The 23,621-nt window shown below is 41.6% G+C and overlaps 1 protein-coding gene and 1 long non-coding RNA gene across 7 annotated transcripts in view; one reads left to right on the top strand and one right to left on the bottom strand.

The window, feature by feature from the left end:
* The window catches only part of depdc5 (DEP domain containing 5, GATOR1 subcomplex subunit), a 210,389-nt gene extending 193,185 nt beyond the window's left edge, over positions 1 to 17,204 (top strand). For 4 of the 6 annotated variants that reach the window (XM_077615705.1, XM_077615704.1, XM_077615703.1 and 1 more), the window contains 2 exons: positions 7,937 to 8,019; positions 16,538 to 17,204. In XM_077615705.1, coding sequence (XP_077471831.1) covers positions 7,937 to 8,019; positions 16,538 to 16,836 — 382 coding nt within the window. In that variant the 3' untranslated portion in view covers positions 16,837 to 17,204. The remainder of the gene's footprint in view (positions 1 to 7,936; positions 8,020 to 16,537) is intronic. The other 2 variants (XM_077615707.1, XM_077615706.1) reach the window with 2 other exon arrangements.
* LOC144085992 (uncharacterized) lies at positions 7,598 to 22,644 on the bottom strand. The gene is made up of 3 exons (XR_013304319.1): positions 17,684 to 22,644; positions 17,386 to 17,611; positions 7,598 to 8,370 (listed from the first exon to the last, which is right to left on the bottom strand). It is a non-coding gene; the product is annotated as an uncharacterized LOC144085992 (long non-coding RNA).
* Positions 22,645 to 23,621: the final 977 nt, after the last annotated feature.

The raw sequence follows: 23,621 nt of genomic DNA, 5'->3' as shown, positions 1-23,621 counted from the left end.
CAACGTGTGTTCATGAGCCTGGGTCGGGCTGGCCTTAAAGATATCAGACATTGCCGAAACGGTGACGTTCTCATTGTACTGTGCTCACACGTCAGAAGCGATTGCGAAGGACATTGAATGTACTATACTCAAGCTTTAAAAGACGCAGGGTTTTTCAATAAAGTAGGTCTTGCTTCCTGTCTGCAACCAGAGCGTGTTGTGCATTTTTCCACTAGACGTTTTTTCGGATACGCTCGGGGAAAATCCCCGCCGATGTATGTGGTGCTCACACTTAAAAAAAAATTATGGTGATCAGGATTCCAGCGGGGCATGTGTCACCCCTGTCCGCCCACAGAGCACTGTGCTCGGTGAAAAACCCCCTCCAATGTGTGTGGGGCTCAAATTTGAAAAATTTCTGGAGCTCCAGAAATTCAGCGGGGCGTCGTCCAACCCAGTCCGCTCAGGGTGCACCATTCTCGGATAGGCTCCTAACGGGCCTTATATGGCCCGCGGGCCGAGGTTGCAAAACTTGTACACACACGATCCGGGGGCGGGGCGAGCGCGCCGGCGAAACCTCCGCTCGGCGGAAGCTCCGTTCGGCCGATTGACCGTTCGGTGGAACGTCCATTCGGCAACCTGTCCCTCTGTCAAACGTCCGTCGGCGAAACGTCTTTCAGCGAATCATCCGGCCACGGTGTGTGTGTGTGTGTGTGTGTGTGTGAGAGCGTGTGTGAGTGTGTGTGTGAGTGAGAGAGAGAGAGAGAAGGAGAGAGAGAGAGAGATACTCTCTCCTCCATCCACGAAACCATTATATAAATTAATTAAACACCATAACCACTAGTTATTTGTTATTCTGTTAGTAGATGGTGAAATACAACCAATAAAAATATGTTTTTCCATTATAGCTTTTGAGACATTACAACCAGGCCAGGGGGGTGATTTTTCCCGGGAAAAGACAGCGATGGACGCTAATGGCAAAACGGCAAAAATTGCACTAAAATGGGGTAAAATCCACTTCCTAGCAGCATTTAGTAATTAAATACAAACACTGGAGCTTAAATACAAACACTGGAGCTTTTCAGATATCAGAACTTGGCCCACAATTGAAATATTATTCAGGAATATAGCCATATTTGTAATTTTACTCACCAAAAATCCTTTTTACACAATATCCATCCTCCTTTCTTTCTTCCTTCTTTCCTATCGCCATCGAAGCTAATGATGAAAGTAGAGCCTGTCCTGTCATATTTCCGGCATAGTCCGTTTTGGAAATAGCATTAAATCAACACAACAATATACTATTTGCTTGTGGAGCTAAGTTAGCACGCTGAAAGTGCCCCACACACCATTTTCCCGGCTGTAACAGGCTTGCTAGCTTCGGAGTTGACCGCCCTTTCTTAATGATGTTCATTTTTTTTTCTAGAAAAGTCCGTCTGGAAACTAGCTTTGTGAGCAAACAGAATCAATTTGTTTGCGATCTTGGCTGCCTCGGGTGCTGCTTTGGCCCGTCTACTAGCCAATCATAGTTTGTGAAACCAATGACATGTCCCAGCCAGCAAAATGCTAACGCCTATGAAAAATCATTGTGGGGTTGCCAACTCGAAATCTGATTGGTTAAAAGCAACAGTCTAGTTTAATGCAGCAGAGCCCGCAAGAACTGATTGTGAAGGCTTTGAGGCAGATCTGATCTGGCAAAAAATAATGGCTGAAATGTGATTGGTTAAATGCTTCAATATGAAAACACACATCTGGAAGCAGTGCAACCAGGGGGGAAAGCAATGAAAGGAAGCTAACAGACCATTTGGAATAATAAGTATTGATGGACAAAATATAATATGATTCAGATATTTCTTAGGCCAGCAGAGAAGGCCTTGAAGGCCCTGACGGCCCACCACTGGTGGCAAATCACCCTTCATTTCACGGAAGTATCAGGCAAAAGAGAGGAGTAATGTTTTTTATATGGAATAAAGTGCTTGCAGTATTTTTTTAGATTATAGTAGTCTTCTCTAAAATGCAATACTTGCAGCTAAAAGGTGACATTTCCTCGCTGGGGATGCATTTGTAAACAGCAAATCATCAAGGAATTTTTGATAGATGAGCTGTGTGTGAGAAGTCTAAAGCTCACAGTAAGCGGCTAAGAGCGCGCTTCCGTTGAACATTTCAGAATAAGAGCATAAAATGGTTTGCAGGAATTGCAGGGTTCTGTGGTTACACGCATTTTTTGGATTCTACGCGAGAATATCTTTCAAGTTACCGCAATCAGTTATAAAAATTTGATTGGTGAATGACTGGTTTATTTGGCTCCAAAATTGAGAACAGAACAAGATAGTCATTTTTGACCAATTTATTGATTTCACAAGGCTCTTAGAAGGAATGAGTATAACTTGCATTGGGTTTTTAACCTTTTTCAAGGGTGTCAAACTCGGGTTGGTTCGCTGGCCGCATTAATGTCAATTCAATTTAATGTGGGCCGAACCATTTTAGATATAATATTTATATATATTTTTAAATCAGATTAAAAGAACTGGATCAAAACCCTTCAATATTCGGTTTTTAATTATCTAAAACAATATTTATTTGAGCTTTTTTTCTTAGTAAGGGAAAATGTATTTTAATAATTTTTCATCTCAAAAGGAAACCAAATCTTTCTTAATTATGTTCCATATTAAACTGGAAAACAGAAAATATTTTTTATACTTATTTATTTTTAGATCTTACAAAATCCTTTTTGAACAAAAATTAAATTGGATTAAAAAATTGCCTTTATTTATTCAAGAAGGGGAAAATCAGGAAACATGATATACATCTATAATCTTCATTTGAACTTGACCCTAAAACAGAAAGTTGCCACTCGTGATTTACTTTCTTGGGCCGCACAAAATGATGCGACGAGCCAGATTGGGCAAACGGGCCGCCATTTTGATACCTGTGACCTATTTCATATTTAATGATTAAAAATAACTTTCGGCGGATACAAATATTTATTAATATTGGTTTTGAATAGATGGTTTATTCAAAAATACTTAAACATTAATGATTATTTGTTTAAAGAGAAAAGGATGAGAAAATGTACAATATTACGGCTTATTGGCAACAATTTATCAATGGGACATGCCAAGTGAAAGATTATTTTTCTCTCATTTTCTTATCGTTGATTTGAATTGTTTTAAACACAAGCTACGCAGTGTTTCCTATCTTATGTAAACATTGTCTCCTTGGTGGGGGTGAGACAACTTGGTTGCAGGAGGAATTCAGCCAGTGATTTTCCTGTCCTTGGGTAGGTCAACAAATGAGCAGCGAACGAGAAGTAATATAATACTCCTCGTATTAGATAAAAATATCAGGAAATGCAGCAGCTGAGCTTACCCACGTATTGATTGTGGGTAAAGATTTATTCTGAGAAAGAGTGCCATTGCCTGTCGGCGTTGTGTGCACGAGTATACTTCATTACCCAGAAAGCCCTCTTTTCCCCGCGCAGGCGCGTTGTGCGTTTCCTGGTCTGAATAACTCATTCGGTGCTCGTAAATATTGTTATACACAAAAGATATGCAAAAAAAACAGTGCCATGGCCACCTGGCTTGGTCGCATCACGAAATTTTGATCGCATGACGGGCGAATTATTCGATCGAAATTTCCGTCATAAGACGAGAATATTGTATGACGAGCGGTCGTGTGACGAGGTACCACTGTATTTGTCGTTTTCAGGGGTTTGACAAACTGTAGCGGTGGTGTATGTGGTCTAGATTACTTAGGGAATGTGGCTCCCATTTCTAAAACTAATTCAAGGGGATTTGGAAATTAGCTCTATTTTGCACTAGACGCTCAAAATTTGACAGGCCTTTCATGGCATATAACAAGTGCTGCAATATGGTCAACATTAGCACTAAGAAATTATGAAATATACACATCTGAGTAATGCAAAATTCTTCATGTAGAGGGGTTATCTAAGAATTAATAGAATGGGCAAAACTAGAACAGGATACAATATATTGACCACTACTAAAGATTTAGAAGCAGAACTATTACCACCTCATTCCTCTGCACAAACAGCTAAACTGATAGCATTAACAGAGGTGTATGACTTATTGCAAAACATGGAGGTTAAAATTTATACAAACAGTTAATATGTACGGTTAATGTTTGTTTGTGTGTGCGTGTGTGTGTGTGTTTTCAAAGTGTCACAGTTCTGCCCGTTATTGCATTATTGGCAAACAAAGCGTTAATCACGGCCACTGGCATGGCAGTCGCTCATGCTGACTGACTGTGGCGACTAACGGCTGCAATTGAACTTCCAAAACAAATTTCTATTTGTGAATGTGTGGCGCACACATCGAATACATTAATTACCAATTTCCTTCAGGAATGATTTTGCTGATGCGGCAGCAAAAGGGGGTGAGCTGCCAAGAAGCCCCAGTGGGGATGGCAGCCTCCACTTGTGATGAAAATTTCATGGGGGGCCCAATGAACTAATGGTTGGTGCAAAGTCCTCATGTTTCTAATATCAACTAATAAAAGCCGAGTGGATTCCCGACCCTTCAGTGTGTGGAATACGTATGGTGTCCCCGAGAATTTGTGGGTTTCCGCCGGGTACCAGTTTCCTCCCACAAACTTAAACTATGCATGCAATGCTGGTTGAACACTCTTAATTACCCCTGGCTGTGAGTGTGAGCATGAGTAGTCGTCCGTCTTCTTTTGTTTTGGAAAAAAAGCCAAATTTGTAGATAAACTTTCTTGGGTGGGCTACTATATTGACTCATGGGAAGTCTCGTCGCAACAAGGGGGTGTTGGACTTAATGCAGCGCCACTAAACAACTTTGGGGTTAATTTGTTTTCTAAACATAACATTTCTTGGAAGGAATTGTTCGATCGGTGCTCCAATTAATCCCCAGGCCAATACATGACCAAGGCGTGGTCAATCCCCCAAAAATATATCCATTTCAAAGACTCCGTATGGAAATTATGGATGCAAAAATATTACTTTGCTGGTCAGCTTCATAAAATGAGGAAAAATGTATACGCGATATAGTGAAACTGCGATATTTGAGGGATTACTGTAACTCTAATTTAATACACTTGCAGATGCAACAACTCAGATGTTTAGAAACTGGTATAATTGATTCAATCAGATAAGGTAAATATTTAGACTTGAAAAAATAATGTAAGAAGAGTTTTTGAGCCTGTGTAATGTGTGAAAATATAGTCAACTAATTTTCTAACTCACAAATTTAAAATATAAATTTTCCGACTCACATTGATGAAAATTGCATCCCAAGATGCGTAACAGATGAGTATGGGTTGGCGGAACAAATTGCAGCAGGTTGGGAGTCTATTTTTCTTTGGGTTACTCCAAATAAAATATGGATAGGATAAACGACATCCATTACAATGTCCAAAAACTTGGAAATTATAGTGGGCAGGGTTTTGTAGCTATAAAGGAACAGCTGGCAGCCACCAGTCTCATGGCTTTCCAGGACCGCAAAGCAGTTGGTATGCTTCTGGCAGAGCAAAGGGGTGTGTGAGCATTGTTTGGAGATCAATGTTGCACCTTGATTCCTAACGACACGTCACCCGATGGGTCCCTAACCAGAGCCGATGAAGGCCTGCAGACCCTGAACCAGAATATGAAGAGGCATTATGTAGTGGAATTGTCCGCCTGGACAGACTGGTGGGATAAGACCTTCGGCAAGTGTGAAGAATTGGCCTTCTCTGTGATGATCTCAATGGCTGTTTTTGCTACTACTTTGACATTGTGTGGGCGTTCTCTTATCCCCTGCTTACGCACTTTGTTAAGTTGACTTATAACCACGGCACATGCGCCTACAAATTCCAAATTGCAAGAATTGGATCCACTTATTACACAGCCTACCTGTGAGGGCATTGATGTCCATGACTATGATGAACATGAAAATGAATTGGACAAAATTTATTTTGTTCTTCCTTTTTCAGTCCTGACCTGCAAGTAAGGGGGATTTTTTGCCTCACGGGTGGAATTAGATTTGTCATAAAAATGACTTATTAAAATATAGGCATAATAGGATTAGATTGTATGCAAATAGATAATAAAAAGGGGGAATGTCATGATTTTATTTCATATACTCTACATTTGCTTGCAACGAAGAATACACTTTGCTTAACTATTGATCTTGCTCTGCTCATCATTATTAGTATCATACCTGCTTGCAACAAAGTAAATGCTTTACTCCTGATAGCCTTAGTTAGTCTGAATAAAGAGGAGCAAGAATGGACTGGACCCCTGAATTTTGCCTTTTGCTAATAAACTATACTCCTGGAAGTCTAAACAAAGAGGATCCATCTGGAAGGCTGACAATGGGAAGAGGTTGAGTGAGTGCCCAACTCCAACATATTGCGTGACGAGCCACCAACTCAGGACGACGGGGGACTCCAGACGGCATCCTTACAGAGGCATAATACTCTGGGCGGTAATAAAAGCGGTATTATAATTCGTCAGGACCGACTTGCACAAGAAGTCCAAGGAACTGAACTGTGGAATCTGTAATATTGTGTTTGTTGTTAAAAACTACAAAAGGAGGGACTATTGTGGAATATTTAGTTGCCTGTTAGTCTAGATAACACCTACTGTGGCAGATGGCAACATGTGTTCATGAGCCATCGTATCAGACATTGCCGAAACGATGACGAAGGAAGGCAGATGTCCTTCATGTTCTCACTGTAATGTGCTCAGACGTCAGACGCGATTGCGAAGGAAGGCAGATGTCCTTCAATGTACTATGCTCAAACTGTAAAAGACGCCAAGTTTTTAATAAAGTAGGCCTTGCTTCCTGTATGCAACTGGAGCGTGTTGTTCATTTTTCCACTCCAACAGTATGTAGTAATAATAGGGGTGATCCTAATTCACATTTTTTTATTATCGCGGCCATGCCTGGTCTACATTATTTGCAATATTCGAGGGATTACTGTATAATAATATTTAATAATTGTACTTGTGTATTTTTGTATAGGCCATGTAGTACGGTACTAATAATAGGGTTGATCCTACTTCGCAGTTTTTTGATTATGACCATGTCTGCTCTACATTTTCCATGATATTCGAGGAATTACTGTACTACAAATAAGCCTTAGATAATGTGATGCTCCTTTTTTATGACTTTTATGCGTCTTAGACTATGTCTTATATTTGGAGATACTGATTCATATTCCAACTATGTCGCACTGTATTGCATAACCAATTCAGTTAAAATTGGAGATAAGGCTCAGAGATGAGGGCACCAAATTAGACCTTTCAATGCCTGTCCAGCAAACTCCCAAACAGAATTGGTGACAAAGGGTGAACTTAAAGAGCTACAAGCATTGAAAAAAAACATAATTAGTCAAACAAACCTTGTGTTTTGTATACATAGCAGCTAATGAATTAAATAAAATATTTTGAAGTCAAACATGGGGCTGGACTAAGCTTAAGGCCCATTTGCGAAGTGTAGTTCCCAGACCAGATTCCCAGAACTGAGAGGCAGTCTGGGTCCTCTTTGTTTTGTTTTCAGAAGCAAAGCTTTTACTTCCTTGCAATCAAGTATGATGCTAATAATGATGAGCAAAGCAAGCTTAATAACAAGGCCAAGCGTATTTTCCGTTGCAAGCAAATGTTTAATAATATGAAATAAAATCCTGACAAGTTTGATGTTCTTTTTGGAAGGATGAACTAGTGTTTGAGCATAGATTTTATTTGAATATTCAAAGAGCTCCCAGATCCGATGGGCTGAGGGCATCAAATAAAGCCCTGATGTGTTCAGTTATATAGTCAAGCTCTTGAGAAAGTATCTTGGCAAAGTTCAAAGTTAATAATTCACCGGAAGCACTGTAATTTGTTTTATGCATAAAAAGACAAGCATTTACATTTCTATGTATGGTCTTACAACTAAAGTCTTGTAATTCTATGAATTTGCCACTTAATTTCTTAACAATATAACATGTCATCACACAGGTTTGGGTTTGTACTCGACAAGTTTTCGGCTTCATCTTTTAATTTCCCATCGGAGAACAGGCCACAGTACATCCATTTAACAGGTTGGTCAATTTAGACAAACAATTTGGTAATACATTTATACATATATATAGACATTTTTAAGAATTAAACTTAACCATTATTAAATAATGAAATATTTCCTTATGAGCTTGTTTTTCTGACTAAATTGAATTGAATTCAATGCTTTTATTGTCATTATAAAAGCATAATGAGATTTAAAGCTTTCACCACATAGTGACAAATAACAACAACCAACAGACAAATAAATAACCAGTAAATAAGAAACAAATAAGTAGTCCAAGAGAGATCAGCAGAGCGCAGCGGTCCTTTCAGTCTGCATGTTTTTAGAGACGTTCAGCACCAAGTTGTTGAGAACGCACCACTCGCTGAGTCTATGGATTCAACCACAAACACAGATAATTAGTACATAGTAATGATAAATAAATAAATAATCAATAAATAGTAATAGATAAATAAGTGGTCAACATAATAAATAAGTAGTATAGGTAGCAGCAGCGGGCCGTGAATTTCTAAGCGATGCCTTCAATTCTATATCTGAATCAGTCCACCCTCAAAAACTATTTTATGGCTATAAAACCTTTACTGCAGCTACAGCTGCGACACAAAAAATCATCAATAATAACTTCATACAATTGAAATATTATTTAGGAATATAGCCATATTTTACTCACCAAAAATCTTTTTTATTTGTACACAAAATCCATCGTCCTTTCTTTCCTCCTTCTTTTCTATCGCCATCGAAGCTAATGCTGAAAGTCGAGCCTCTCCTGTCGTATTTCTGGCATATGTTTTCATTTGATTTAGTGCTGAAAATGTTCGTTCCCGGTTGTGACAGGCTTTTGTAAATATAAATTTCATCATTTATAAGGCTTTTTCTGACATAATTATAATCAAGATTGAATACTTAACATATAAAGTCACCCACTGCAGTCACGGGGAGAACATGACAACTCCACACAAGAAGGTTTAAACCAACCTGGGATTTAACTCTCAATCTCAGAACTTTGAGGTGTACTTAATAACCACTTTTTCATAATGCTGCCAGAGAATATTAGAAAACAATTTTTAATTTTAAAATCTATTTAAAAGATATTTTCCTACACAATTGATGGTTTTAGATGTCCTCATTATGTGAGGACAATCAGTTACATGATCAAGTGGAACTCTTTAAAAAGCAGCCGACGACCACCCCTCCACACTCGCACCCAACACCACCACCAAATGCCTCTATACCTTTCTCCACTTTTGCAGCTCCCCATGCGTCAGAACCGCTGCAGGCCCCTATTAGTGTCCTCTTTATGTTCTAGTGGATTTCAACTCTCCCGTTCTCTGCAATGGTTACATTCACATAAATTAACCTTCAGAAACATATTATGAATTAATTGATTATACTTATTATTTTACTATATTTCTTTGATGGAATTGAACCACCATTCCCCCTATTAGTCAGCATTAGTATATTAACCCTGGTTACAAAGCTGTACCCCTTACACCAATTAAACCACATAACTTATAAAATGCTTATAAAAAGTGTTTGAAATTAGAAATACCCCAATCTAGCACTTTGTTGGAAAAATGTAACATTAAGCTGTCACTGTGGTTTGTTTATCATCTACAATAAGAACTTTCCTAATCGATATTTTTTCCGATAGTTAGACATGAATAAAAATGTAATTAAATATCCACTTCAACAATACAAAGTTAAACAATTTACAATAAATTTCAGATATTAATTTCCAGGCGAATTTAATTACACGCATATCAAATTAATTTGGATAAATGTAAAAGTGTTAACAAAAAACAAAATGAACCCAAAGGCAGTTGTGGTGAAGTTCAAAAGAAGAGAAAAAACAAAGAACATTTCAAATGAAGGCAGCCTACAACACTAATCAGAATTTGGGGGGAAAAAATCAAATAAAACATTTAATTGAAACTAAGAAACCGGTCATTATAAACTATTGACTTGAAAATCATGACAAACATGCTGTCAAAAGAAAACAATCCCTTGTACATACACAACGACTGGTGCTGCAACAGTAGGATCATCAACACTGACTCTTCCTCTGATTTAGAGCTCTTAGCAGTTCTGTGCAGGCCCTTCTATCTACCTAGGGAGCTAACGATTGTCATTGTAATGGCTGTTTACATCCCACCGGATGCTAACTTTATCACGGCACTTAGCCTCCTGCTAGCAACTGTAAACAAACAGCATCTTGACTACCCCGAAGGAGTCCTTATTGTCGCTGGTGACTTCAACAAAGCATGTTTAAAGACTGTTCTGCCTAAGTTTATCCAGTACATGAAATGTCACACCAGAGGAGATAAAACTCTAGACCATGTTTATTCTAACATCAAACATGCTTATAGAGCCACACCCCTCCCTCACCTTGCTGGACCCGACCATCTAGGCCTGTCCCTCACCCCCTCATACACCCCACTCCAGAGGCTAACAAGGCCACATATAAAGATAATAAAAACATGGCCCGAGGGCGGCCTTTCTCAGCTGCAGGACTGTTTTTCCCACACCATTTGGGAACTTTTTGAACACCAGAACCTCCAGAACTACACGGACACTGTCACTGTCAATAAACGTATCTGGGTTTTTCCTAACCAAAAACCTTGGAGACACAGGTAGGTCAGGGGACAAGTTACAATACCAGAGCAGACCTACGGGACTACGTGGACACTGTACTTTCCTACATCAAAAACTGTACTTACACTGTCACTGTTAATAAACGTATCTGGGTTTTTCCTAACCAAAAACCCTGGATGACCATTGAGACACAGGCACTCATCAAATGCCGTTACACCGCCTTCAGGTCAGGGGACATGTTACAATACAGCGCTGCCAGAGCCGACCTGAAGAGGTCATTAAAGGCCAAGGCAGCATATCAAGGAAAATTGAGGAGCACTTCACAGAAAATAACCCAAAGAAGATGTGGCACGGAATACGACACATTACCAATTACAATGACAATAATGTGTATGTTAATGCAGATGCCTCACTAGCAAAGGAACTGAACCGTTTCTTTGCCCGCTTTGAGACGGACAAATCGGATTCAGTCTCAACACATCTACCATGTTGCAGCAGTACACTGAAGCTTCAGGAACATGAAGTGAGACAGGTACTGTGAACACCAGGAAGGCTGCTGGCCCTCACGGAGTACCTGGGAAGGTGCTCAAAGCCTGAGCTGACCAGTTGACTGGGGTTTTCAAAAATATTTTCAATTGTTCCCTCCAACAATCCATCATCCCCTCCTGCCTGAAATCTTCCACCATTATCCCTGTCCCTAAAAAGCCAACCATTGACAGCCTGAATGATCACAGGCCTGTTGCACTTACCTTACTTGCCTGTGATCATGAAAAGTTGGTCGTCTTCCAGCCACTTCATCCAACTCTTCGGGGAGTATCCCAGGGCTTTCCATAGTCTCCCCAGCAAGTCTGAGGTCGGCCCCGTGGCCTCATCCCGGTGGAACGTGCCCGGAACACCTCCCAAGGGAGGCGTCCAAGGCATCCTGATCAGATGACCGAGCAAACTTATCTGGCTGGAGGAGCAGCGGCTCTGCTTCAAGCCCCTCCTGGATCACCAAGCTTCTCACCTTATAGTATCTAAGAGATAGTCCAGACATCCTGCAAAAGAAACTAATTTCAGCCGCTTTTCTCTGGGTTTTTGTTCTTTCTGTCGCGACCCACAGCTCATGACCATAGATGAGGGTGTGAACGTAGATCGATTGGTAAATAGAGAGCCTCGCTTTTTGGCTCAGCTCCGTCTTCACCACGACGGACCGGTGTGTAGTCCACATCACTGCAGACACTGCACCGATCCACCTGTCGATCTCCCGTTCCATTCTTCCCTCACTCGGGTACAAGACCCCAAGATACTTAAACTCCTCTACCTGGGGAAGGACCTGATCCCTGACCTGGAGAGGGCATGCCAACCTTTTCCGACTGAGGACCATGTTCTCAGATTTGGAGGTGTGGATTCTCCTCCCAACCGCTTCACACTCGGTTGCGAATCGTTCCAGCGAGAGTTGGAGATCACGGCTTGATAAAGCCAACAGAACTACATCATCTGCAAAAAGTAGGGATGCAATACGGTGGCCACCAAACCAGACCCCCTCAACACCACGGCTGCGCCTAGATATTCTGTCCATAAAAGTGATTCGGTGACATAGGGCAGCTCTGGCGGAGTCCAACCCCCCGACTTACTCCCGACTATGCAGACCAGACTCTGACACTGGTCATAAAGGGACTGTACCCACTAATAGGGGTTCTGGGAGACTCGGTCCAAGTCCACAAAGCACATGTAGACTGGTTGGGCGAACTCACAGTCCCCCCACCCCCACCCCCACCCCAAGGACCCTGCTGGGGGTGTAGAGCTGACTCCCAACATCCTTTTCTGATAATATCTTAATATACTTATGCTGAAGGTCTAGAGCTGACTCCCAACATCCTTTTCTGATATTATCTTAATATACTTCTAGCTTTTTAACTCAAATTGTGCATGACAAAAGTCATCAATCAATACTTCATTGATATTAAATCAAGGTATTAAATCTCATTGATCTTTCTCATTTGTCTCAATTTTTTATCATCAATTGTAAGTACAGATTTAAAAAAAATCCAACAATGGCAATATTAAGAAAAAAATGCGAATACCGTCAATGGTCCCATAATGCAATGAGGAAACATGGAGGGTCCGCAAACCATAGTTTTGAACGCGAATCCTTTTCCCTCTGCTCATCAGCACAAGTGACTGGATTCCCACACTCATTTTTGTTCTCTCTTGCCGAGTGACAACAGCCCTCAGGCCATTTACCAAGTTGTCCCCAAACATTCTTTTATCCGAAAATTACTTTTCCAAGCAGCACAATTGTCAACATTTTACAACCAACAAGAATAACACGGAAAAGCACACATCGACATGCAATCCCATTAATCACTTCTCTCAAAACAATCACACAAGTTTGTGACGCCGCCACATAGACAGGTTACAAGCAGATTGGACTTCTCACATACCGTATTTACTCGCATATAAGCCACCCGCGTGTATAAGCCGCACCCTTAAAATAAGATTGACTTAAAAAATTTGAATTTTACAAGTTCTCGTGTATAAGCCACCCCTGATCGCCAATTTTCATATCCATGGTTTTAATAGGGAGTACAAATGTGTTACTTTGAAGGGAAAATCTAAAGAAAAATGGTATTTCTGAGATACTGTATGAATCAAAAGCATATTATTACGGTCAATATCATAAGTTAAAATGCATGTCTTTGTAAATGCAAAATATCAATTTTTTTAATTTGAAAAAAAAGAAATAAGTCTATCTTGATGAGAACCTGATGCTTTCTAATTACCAAAATTTAAATTTTCCCTTTCGAACACAATATAAAACGGAAAAAAATCAGTGGAATTTTGTTTTATTTCAAAATCAAGGCTACTCGTGTCTGGCCAGTCAGAGCACATTTAACTAGGTTTAGACTTCAGCGCCCTGGGTAAGATGGCTGCCTTAGGACCTAGGTAAGATGGCTGTGCCCCGAGCGAGCAGTGACGGGAACGTGGGTTTTTTCACGTTTTAAGAAAGTTATGTACGTTTTTTTCCCATTGCGTCATAACGTCCATTTTGTCGTGACGTCATTGTGCGATGGTGGCGTCAACTTGCAGTTTCGTGCATGTCATGTTTTTATGTGCATATAAGACGTACCCTTGATTCAGTCATCATGTTTTTCCGACAAAAGTGGCTTATATGCGAGTAAATAGGGTAAATTATATTCACAATAAAACTACACCTTCATGCATTGCCCAATTTATTATCACCTGGGGAATAATATTCTTGTTGAGTGGACCCTAATTAAAGTTTATAGATTTTTTAAATTAAAAATCCTGCATTCCGCGTTGTCCCGAGTAACTTTAGGAATGTTTTCCCCCAAAAAATCAGAACACTAATGGTTTCCATTGTAAAAAGCGTCCAGAGTACAACTGTCGGTCTGAATTTATATCTTAATCTTTATCCCAATTATTAGCTGGGGTCACTGTTCCCTCTAAGCTGCGCGCGTGCGCAATTGCGCACTACTCTCGTCTTCTCTGCGCAGCAGCAATCCTATGGCGCGCAGTAAAATTTTTATTTTTTTATTTTTATTTTTTTACCCCTTTCTTCATGATGGCGCCGTTTAAGCGGCAGACAGTGGCAGTAGCTCTGTCCACTTATGTTTTTCGTGTTTTACAGCATGTTTTACATGAAAAATTAGAGGGAACATTGACATGCACCTGCTTGTGGCAGGTGCGATACTGGTGTGCCAATAGCGAGCAATGATGATGTCGTGACCGGATGATTCGCCTAAAGACGTTTCGCCGACGGACGTTTGACAGACGGACAGGTCTCCGAATGAACGTTCGTTCAAACAGCGTTTAATGATTAAATACAAATACTAGTATTTGTATTTAATCATTAAACACTGTTTTCAGCTGGATTTGACCGAATTTGAGAGCATTTTGAGCCGTTTGGCGAATGGACGTATATAGACGTTTTTTTGCCTCCATCGCGATATGATCACGACATTTTACCGAGGAATTCACTTCCCTGGGCTCGGTTCTAATGTCCAAAGAGCTCCAGTATTTGTATTTAATCATTAAATGCTGTTTTAGGATGGATTTGACCCGATTGCTGTCATTTTACAGCTCGGTTCTGCTACATCTGCCCGCCCAAGAGTGCTTATTCCCGGGCTGCCATTGATGGTAGACTAACATTGATTTTTACTATAATTTGGACAACACCGGCGGCGGGCCGGATTAAAAATCCTAACGGGCCGTATATGGCCCGCGGGCCGAGGTTGAAAAACTTGTACACACACGATCCCGGGGCGGGGCGAGCGCGAATCCCGTTTCGGTGAAACCTCCGTTCGGCCGAATGAACGTTCGGCGGAACGTCCATTCGGCGACCTGCCCGTCTGTCAAACGTCCGTCGGCAAAACGTCTTTAGGCAAATCATCCGAGTACCGATGATGTCGCTCACACTGGTACTCAGTGCGCTCAGGGAGGTTGACTTTCTGCTCAGACCAACGAAAAATTAGAGGGAACATTGGCTGGGGTGGTGGGAAATATGTCCATTCATGCAGACAATTCTTGTGAACAATTATGCTGATATTATATCTATAAACAACTTATAACCCATAACTTAACTAAATCATATCTCTGTTTAATTGGTACTCGGATGATTCGCCTAAAAACGTTTATATGGCCCATATATGGCCCGTTAGGATTTTTAATCCGGCCCGCCGCTGGCGTTGTCCAAATTATAGTAAAAATCAATGTTAGTCTACCATCAATGGCAGCCCGGGAATAAGCACTCTTGGGCGTGCATGTCAGCCCGGGAATAAGCACTCTTGGGCGGGCATGTCAGCCCGGGAATAAGCACTCTTGGGCGGGCATGTCAGCCCGGGAATAAGCACTCTTGGGCGGGCAGATGTAGCAGAACCGAGCCGTGAAATGACAGCAATCGGGTCAAATCCATCCTAAAACAGCATTTAATGATAAAATACAAATACTGGAGCTCTTTGGACATTAGAACCGAGCCCAGGGAAGTGAATTCCTCGGTAAAATTTCGCGATGATGTCGCGATAAGGCAAAAAAAACGTCTATATACGTCCATTCGCCAAACGGCTCAAAATGCTCTCAAGTTCGGTCAAATCCAGCCGAAAACAGCGTTTAATGATTAAATACAAACACTAGTATTGTATATACAAATACTAGTATTTGTATTTAATCATTAAACGCTGTTTTGAGAGCATTTTGAGCCGTTTGGCGAAAAAATAGTACAAACTAAAATAACGCATTTCCTCTTCCAGTAGCACCCGTTAGTTCAGTGCTCATTTAAAATGGGATACGTTATTAGAATGTTAATTAAATTAATTTGCCTTATTCCTGGGCTGACATGCCCGCCCAAGAGTGCTTATTCCTGGGCTGCCATTGACAGTAGACTAATAAATTGAGAGTGATTAGCAGCGAAGGGAAATGAATAATTGATTTTTACTATAATTTGGACAACGCCGGCGGCAGGCCGGATTAAATATCCTAACAGGCCGTATATGGCCCGCGGGCCGAGGTTGAAAAAACTTGCACACACACGATCCGGGGGCGGGGCGAGCGCGCGAATCGGCCGAATGAACATTCGGCGGAATGTCCATTCGGCAACCTGTCCGTCTGTCAAACGTCCGTCGGCGAAACGTCTTTAGGCGAATCATCCGGTCACGGTTTAATTCTGCAGTTGACCATCAACTTGAGTGTTTTGAATAGGTGTTTTAAATGAATTTACCTCCATGTTTTGTGGCATAATCTGCTTTACCAAGGATTGTGGAAAAGGTTCCACGTAATTTACAAACATAAACTCAGATTAAAAATGTGTTTTTTTTTATTAATGGGTTATTACACATAGTGTTGAAGTTTCGCCCTAACCTATTAATTGTAAATAATTGAATTAATAAAAAAAAAACTTTCAATATTTTGGGGGAAAATGCTTCATTCTTTCCATTTTCTTTCAGGCACTGTGCTGCTACAACTGCCCTATTCCAAAAGAAAGTATAGTAGTGGACAACAGCGTCGGCGCAGAACCTCCACCACATCCAACAGCCAGGGGTCACTCAGTGGTGAGGATCGTGTTGGCTTCTATTGGGCCTTCAACACTATGTTAACAAAAGCCTGGAGAACTGGTGCGCTTGGTGATGAGAGGCTGGTTGACCGCCTGCTTAAAGATCTAACAGACTTCTGTGCCAATAAAGACAACAGACTGCTGAACTACTGGGACTATTGTCTCGAAAAAGTTAAAAGTAGTGCCCCTTAAAGGCAGCTATTGCTCTTTCATTTTGAAGTGCTTGTGTATGACATTTAAAGGACATTTTTTGTCAAAATCCAATCATGTAGACCTATTAATGCATATCATAGTTAAAAAAAGGCTGACCTTGTTAAAGAAAAATCTGTGCAGGTTGTCATTTGATTGTGGTTATCTTTGAAAGTCAATTGTCTGCAAACAAACTGGCTAAAAATGAGTAACAACCTGTGGTAGTATGTGGAATCTTTGCTTTATTCAATGAAAAAAAAGTTTTTAATCTATTTTTTTCTAATATTGTGATTTAGTGAGGATTGCATTCTTGTTCATATTCTTTACAACCTTTGTCAAAAAGGGTAAAAAATAAAAGTTATAAAAACCTACCTGCGTCCACCAGTTGCTGCCAAAGGAATGACAGATTTATAGTTGATTAGGTTGTTAAAAAACAAACTGAATGAATAAAGTGCATATTTACAAATAGTGCTGTCGAAGGACAAAATCTCAGACAGTCCACAAATGCCCTTGCATATTTAAGCGTTACGCAGAAGGAAAATCAGACTGTACCACTCAGGGTTTGCCCAGCCAAGGCGTCATGGCGAAGACATCCAATAAGCTAGGTGATCTTTGCGCGGTCGTTTTTATAAATAAGGCCTTGCTTTTTATCATGAGGCCGCATTGTCCGATCAGGGTGGATGTGAGTTCAGCTGGTGGCAGCCTTTGAATGGTGCCAGCTAAGCCTGGAGTGCTGATATGCACTGGACGGGAACCGGGTCTGATGTTCAAGCCAGCACTGCAAAGAGAAAGAATGTAAGTGGCGATTAGCGGGTTATTGGCATATTTTCCCCCCACGGCAATTGCTCACTCTAGGTGGTCGAGTGAGCCTGGATATTAGAGGGAGTGCCGCTTCCAGCTCCTGATTTGTGCATACGCACTGCCTGTTGGTCTGGGGGAGATAGCTGGAAGAAATTACTGGACACTATTAGTCCATATTATCTGCTAATGAATTATTATTAGAAAACTATTAAAGCTATTAAATTATTATTAACCAACCATGTGCTAGCAGTTTGCATCATGAAGACAAAGAAACACACAATAGGTACAGTTACTAGCTAACCGTGACTACAAAGTTTTTATTGTCATCCACATTCATTCCCCTAATAGGACAAATGTCCTTCAGGTCAGCCAAAATAGCTTCTCAATGTGGCACAGAATTCAAACACAGCATTAAACACATGGCCTATCTTGAGTAAGATAATTCGTTAAACCCAGTACAGTGGTACCTCGACATACGAGCAATTCGAGATACGAGTAAAATTGCGAGCAAATAATTATCTCGAGATACGAGAAAGCCAGGTGACAAAGACATGAGAGGCTGTTTATGATTTGGGAATACAAAAGCAAACAGCCCATCGATAGTGAAAGTCAGGGTGGAGGCGGGGCAAATAGAGCCAACCTGGGAGAAGAAAGGTATCAAACTTTAATACAAAATTAGAATGAGGTTTAGTGTAAGGTTAGATTAAACTTATTTTTGAGTGTGTCTGCATCGTAATCCAAATTCATTTAAATTTGTTTATGTTATGTTACAACAGTGTTGCTATGAACCCCCCTCTCTCTGTCGGTCTCTCTCTCTCCCCCCGTCGAAATCCGTATAATTTTAGTACTAAACACATTTTAGTCATATTAAACCACTAGTTATGTGTTACTTTGTTAATAGATGGCGAATTAGAAGAAATAAATCATTTTTTCCAATCCAATATCCTGTTTTTGGTGTTTTTTCAGAGGGTTGAAACAAATTTGTTTTTAGTTCATTTCAATGGGAAACGTTCGTTCGAGTTACGAAAATATCGACATACGAGCTCAGTCCCGGAACGAATTAAGCTCGTATCTCGAGGTACCACTGTACCTCCAACACCAGTCAGTGCTTGGGTTATGCTCCCTGAGCCATAGGCACAGCACTATGGGTGAGTGCATTCATTCAAGAAAATAAAAACGATGACCTGATGATGATTGCTGAAAAGGAGGAGACAAAGCTGCTCAGTTTGGAGCGCAACCTAGCACAATAGCTGTCCGTTGAGCCCTTATTCCTTAAGGCTTAAGCCCTGCAAGCCTCGAGGTCACTGTCATTGGGATCGAGTGCCAGCACCATGGGATCACGGATAGGCTTTGTTGGCAGCAGTGGTAACAGCGTCAGCTGAGCCCAGCGCATCAACATGGATTGTGAGATGTTTGTTACATCGGTTAGAAGAAATTGAAGCGTGTTATATTACTCAAATGTATACTCTCACCGGCCTCCATCCCTTTTGACTTTACTCACACTGATCATGTATCTTTGTATTATCACACAAATTAGGCATGTATTCACAATTATATTTTACTCATCTCATTTTCTGAACCGCTTTATACTCATTAGGGTCGCAGGGGGTGCTGGAGCCTATCCCAGCTGACTTCGGGCCAGAGGCGGGGGACACCCTACCGTGCATGTTTTTGGAATGTGGGAAGAAACTGGAGTGCCCGGAGGAAACCCACTCAGCAAACTCCACACAGGTGGACATGACCTGGATGTGAACCCAGAACCCCAGAGCTGTGAGGCCAATGCACTAACTACTCGTTCCACCGGGCCGCTTATATTTTACTTTCTATACTTAATCCTTGTCTTTACTACTACTACAAGTGTTTATTTGTTCTGGAAAATCCACCTTTATCTTAGGACCCATAATTCTTTCTTGTTAGCTGTGGCGAGATAAGGCGGTAAGGGACATTCCAACGCTGGCTTGGGGGGCTGGTACTATGAGAAAGTATTCTACCATTGTTCTTGAGCCCCTGAGTGATAAGTCAGTTTAATTTGAGACTAGCTATATCTGTATATCAATTTGACTTTTGTAAAGTGACTAACTGTGATTTCAGGAGATCCAACAGGTCACGATTGATTAAGGTTATGTGTTCTGAGCCCCAGTGAACTTGAGTCATAGGAAAATGAATCCTATCAGGCGGGTTGCTACACCTGGAAGGAGGCAAGAGTAGAGAAAGAAGAGGCTTTTTATTTGAGCAGAGGGGCCCCATTAATGAAAGACAGCCGTGTATCACTGCGCCTCACAAGGGCAACATGGTATGAGTTACAAGGAGCCAATGAGTGGAGGAGATCAGCGACCAGTACCAGACTTCATGGTGGCCGACTACAGGCTTAACTGTTCCCATATGTCTGGGAAGTGCCAGAAACTTAATGAACTGTGGACCAATTGGAATGAAAAGACTTTCTCTCTTTGTCTAATGTGTATAAATGATAGACAAAGTTTAGATGGTCTTAGTCAATCTACACATCTGCTTAGGAAAGGATGCTTGTAGAAGACCCAGTGTGCTGTATGCTCCTCTGTCTTGGACAATAAATTGTTTAGATTTGAACGTGTTGTTATTGATGTCTTTTTGGGGAAAATGAACATGCATGGAAGCTTGAGGATTGCAGTGTCAACAGGTGAAGTTCTTTTACAGCCCAATTAGAATAACGACTATATTAATTTTACTCCACAAAGGGAAGAGTGTGTACAATTTTTGTCATTTCACTTTGTCAATTTTTCAAAGATTAGAATTTGAGGTGGCATTCCAAATTTTGGGTGCAATCTGCCACCTGATGTTTATAACAATTGAGTTTATCATCGGTGTCAGATTGTGGAGCTGACAAGATAGTCATTTTTTGGGTCACTGTGGAAGGCTTGTTGCTGTCAACCTGTAATCCAAAAGTGAAATTTCTGTGTCAAAATTCTCTTTTGTCATTTTTCAGCGGTCCCCAACCACAGGTACCGGTCCACGTGTCACTTGATGTCGGTCAGTCAGAGAAATAAATATCAACGCTTTCAATCTCGCCCTCCTACTTGAAATTCATAATAATGAATAATTGCTATTATGTTTGAGACTTGGGTTTTTTTTGTTTTGTTTTGCGGATGTCGTTTGTGCACCCCACACAATTTTGTCTTAAGTTGTCACCCTCCCCATTAGCCGGTCCGCAGTGAGAAAAAGGTTGGAGACCATTGACCTAATTGCTAGATTTAGCCAATTCTCCCATTAGAGCTCATGTATCAATTTGGAATTAATAATATCAAATTTGAATCCCTGATGTCAAATTTCCCCCCGACGTGTCATCACCTTATTGTGGTGGTATGTATGTGTGTCCAAGTGATCCTTGGAGCTATGTAGTCTGGGGCCTTGTGGTCACCCATGGAAAACAGGTCTGAGGTGAGGGACCAGACGAAGAATGGCTCAGAAGACATCTTATGACCAGAAAGACCTATTGACTACGATTTTCCTCGCCCGGACGTGGGTCACCGGGGCCCCACTCTTGAGCGAGGCCCGGAGGAGGGGCCCGATGGCCGGGCCGACACCAATGGGGCCCGGCCGGGCACAGCCCGAAGAGGAGACGTGGGTTACCCCTCACATGGGCTCACCACCTATGAGAGGGGCCAAAGAGGTCGGGTGCGTCGAAAGCTGGGCGGCAGCCAAAGGAGGGATCCTTGGCGGTCCGATCCCCAGCTCCAGAAACTGGCTCTTGGGACGTGGAATATCACCTCTGTGGTTGGGAAAGCCTGAGCTAGTGCGTGTGGTCGAGAAATTCCGCGACCCAACTTCGGATAAAGCGGAGGGAGATGAGATGATGTCAAAATGTTGTTATGTACTCAAAATGTAGATTCTTCCATTTGGCTTCATGCACGCTGTTGAAAGTGTTTGATTGTATCATTGCTCGGTTTGCTCAGCTCGTCACACATTTGTGACTGCTGGATGTGGGTGTTCCGGGTATTTGTTTTCTAAACAGTTGTTATTAGCAGGGGACTGGTATCATAAAACTCTTGACCCCTAGTTATGGGGACGGTCAAATTGCCCGGAGCAGCTAAGGCATAGGAGGAGAAACCCCAAATTTGGATGTTCCTTATAAACTGAAACACCTCCACTGATATTCAAATTAATGCACACTATTACCTGCTGGAAAGCAATATCAGCTATCAAGAAGTTGTCATTTCTTGGATTAAAGCACTCTAGTGTGATAGTTGACCCTGGGAATCAATCTGTCCTGGATGTCCCTGCCTGTCTTCCAAAAAGCCTCCAGAACGGAAAGCGAGCACAGTGTTGTAGTCACGAGATCAAAGAAAAAGAAACAACGCTAATATTATCCACATAAATCAAAATCTGACTTTCAAAATACTATCACAAACATCCCTTGTCAACCTTTTCCTTTTCAATTAAACTTAAATTATATCTCGTACCCACTTTTATTATCGTCATGCAAGTAATTAAGGCTTTCCAGCCATTTAGCTCCTTGTGGGATTGGAGGTCGCAACCACAAAGACTTGGTACGCAAGAACTTGAAATAAGAATTAGTTAAAATTGGACCTCTGTCCCCTGCAGTGTCGGGCTTCATCTAACCAGTAGCTCTACACACAGAAAAAAGCCCAGATGATAGCTCTAGCCATCAGGTTAACCTCTGCACGCTCAGACAACCTCTCTTTTTGTTGTTTTAATACAAACACAAGAGTGTCGCACTCAAAACACTCTAACCTGTGTGAGTGAACTGACAATTAATCTCCAGTTGTGCCTTTAAATGCCAAAGACAGGCTCTTTTCTGGGAGATAATTTGAAGATCAATGTGTGCCACCTTAAACACACACACCACATGGCCAATCTATAGTGGTAAGAAATATTACCTTGGTTCTAATGGCCATGGATTCGCAATGCGGTGCATGGCAGAAGCTACAAACATCAAAATATGGGCCTCTCTGGAACGAATGCACTGCAACTGCCACAGCAGTTTATCAGTCTGGGCTAAAGGAAAAAGAAGTCTAGGCTGGTTCTCAAGCTAAGAGAATCCACTGACTAGTCAGTAAGGAACACCAACATCAAGGTTTCCACTGAATGGAGGTAGAACGCCCAGGCTGAGGTTGATCAAGCTGTCACTAGACTGCAGCATCAGGAGATCATGGGAAGAGTCCAGGCAGGAAGAGCAGGGCTAGGATGGGGAGAAGCACCACAATTCTAACCATATGGAGAGGAAGGAGATGATGTTGGGGGAAGTGACATAGATGGGAGAAGAGCGCTATAAGATGAAGGTCCTGGTGCTGGGCCAACAAGGAAGTTGGACAACCTGGGAGGGAGTTGTCAACTGAAACATCAGCTGGTCCGGCCTGTGGAAGATCCCGCAGGCAAGGATCAGCTTCCTCATTCGCGCACCTTACGAGAGTTCGGTGCAGGCCCTTCTATCTACCTAGGGAGCTAACGATTGTAATTGTAATGGCTGTTTACATCCCACCGGATGCTAACGTTAGCACGACACTTAGCCTCCTGCTAGCGACTGTGAACAAACAGCAGCTTGGCCACCCTGATGGAGTCCTTATTGTCGCCGGTGACTTCAACACAGCATGTTTAAAGACTGTTCTGCCTAAGTTTATCCAGTACGTGAAGTGTCACACCAGAGGAGATAAAACTCTAGACCAGGTTTATTCTGACATTAAACATGCTTATAGAGCCACACCCCTCCCTCACCTTGCTGGATCCAACCATCTCTGCCTCTCCCTCACCCCCTCATGCACCCCACTCCAGAGGCTAACAAGGCCACATATAAAGATAATAAAAACATGGCCTGAGGGCGCCCTTTCTCAGCTGCAGGACTGTTTTTCCCGCACCATTTGGGAACTTTTTGAACACCACAACCTCCAGGACTACACGGCCACTGTCACTGTCAATAAACGTATCTGGGTTTTTCCTAACCAAAAACCTTGGATGACCAGTGAGACACAGGCAGGTCAGGGGACAAGTTACAA

Source organism: Stigmatopora argus, chromosome 12 (genome assembly GCF_051989625.1).
Source record: "Stigmatopora argus isolate UIUO_Sarg chromosome 12, RoL_Sarg_1.0, whole genome shotgun sequence".
Lineage (NCBI taxonomy): Eukaryota > Metazoa > Chordata > Actinopteri > Syngnathiformes > Syngnathidae > Stigmatopora > Stigmatopora argus.
This window is presented reverse-complemented; position numbering and strand designations above follow the sequence as displayed.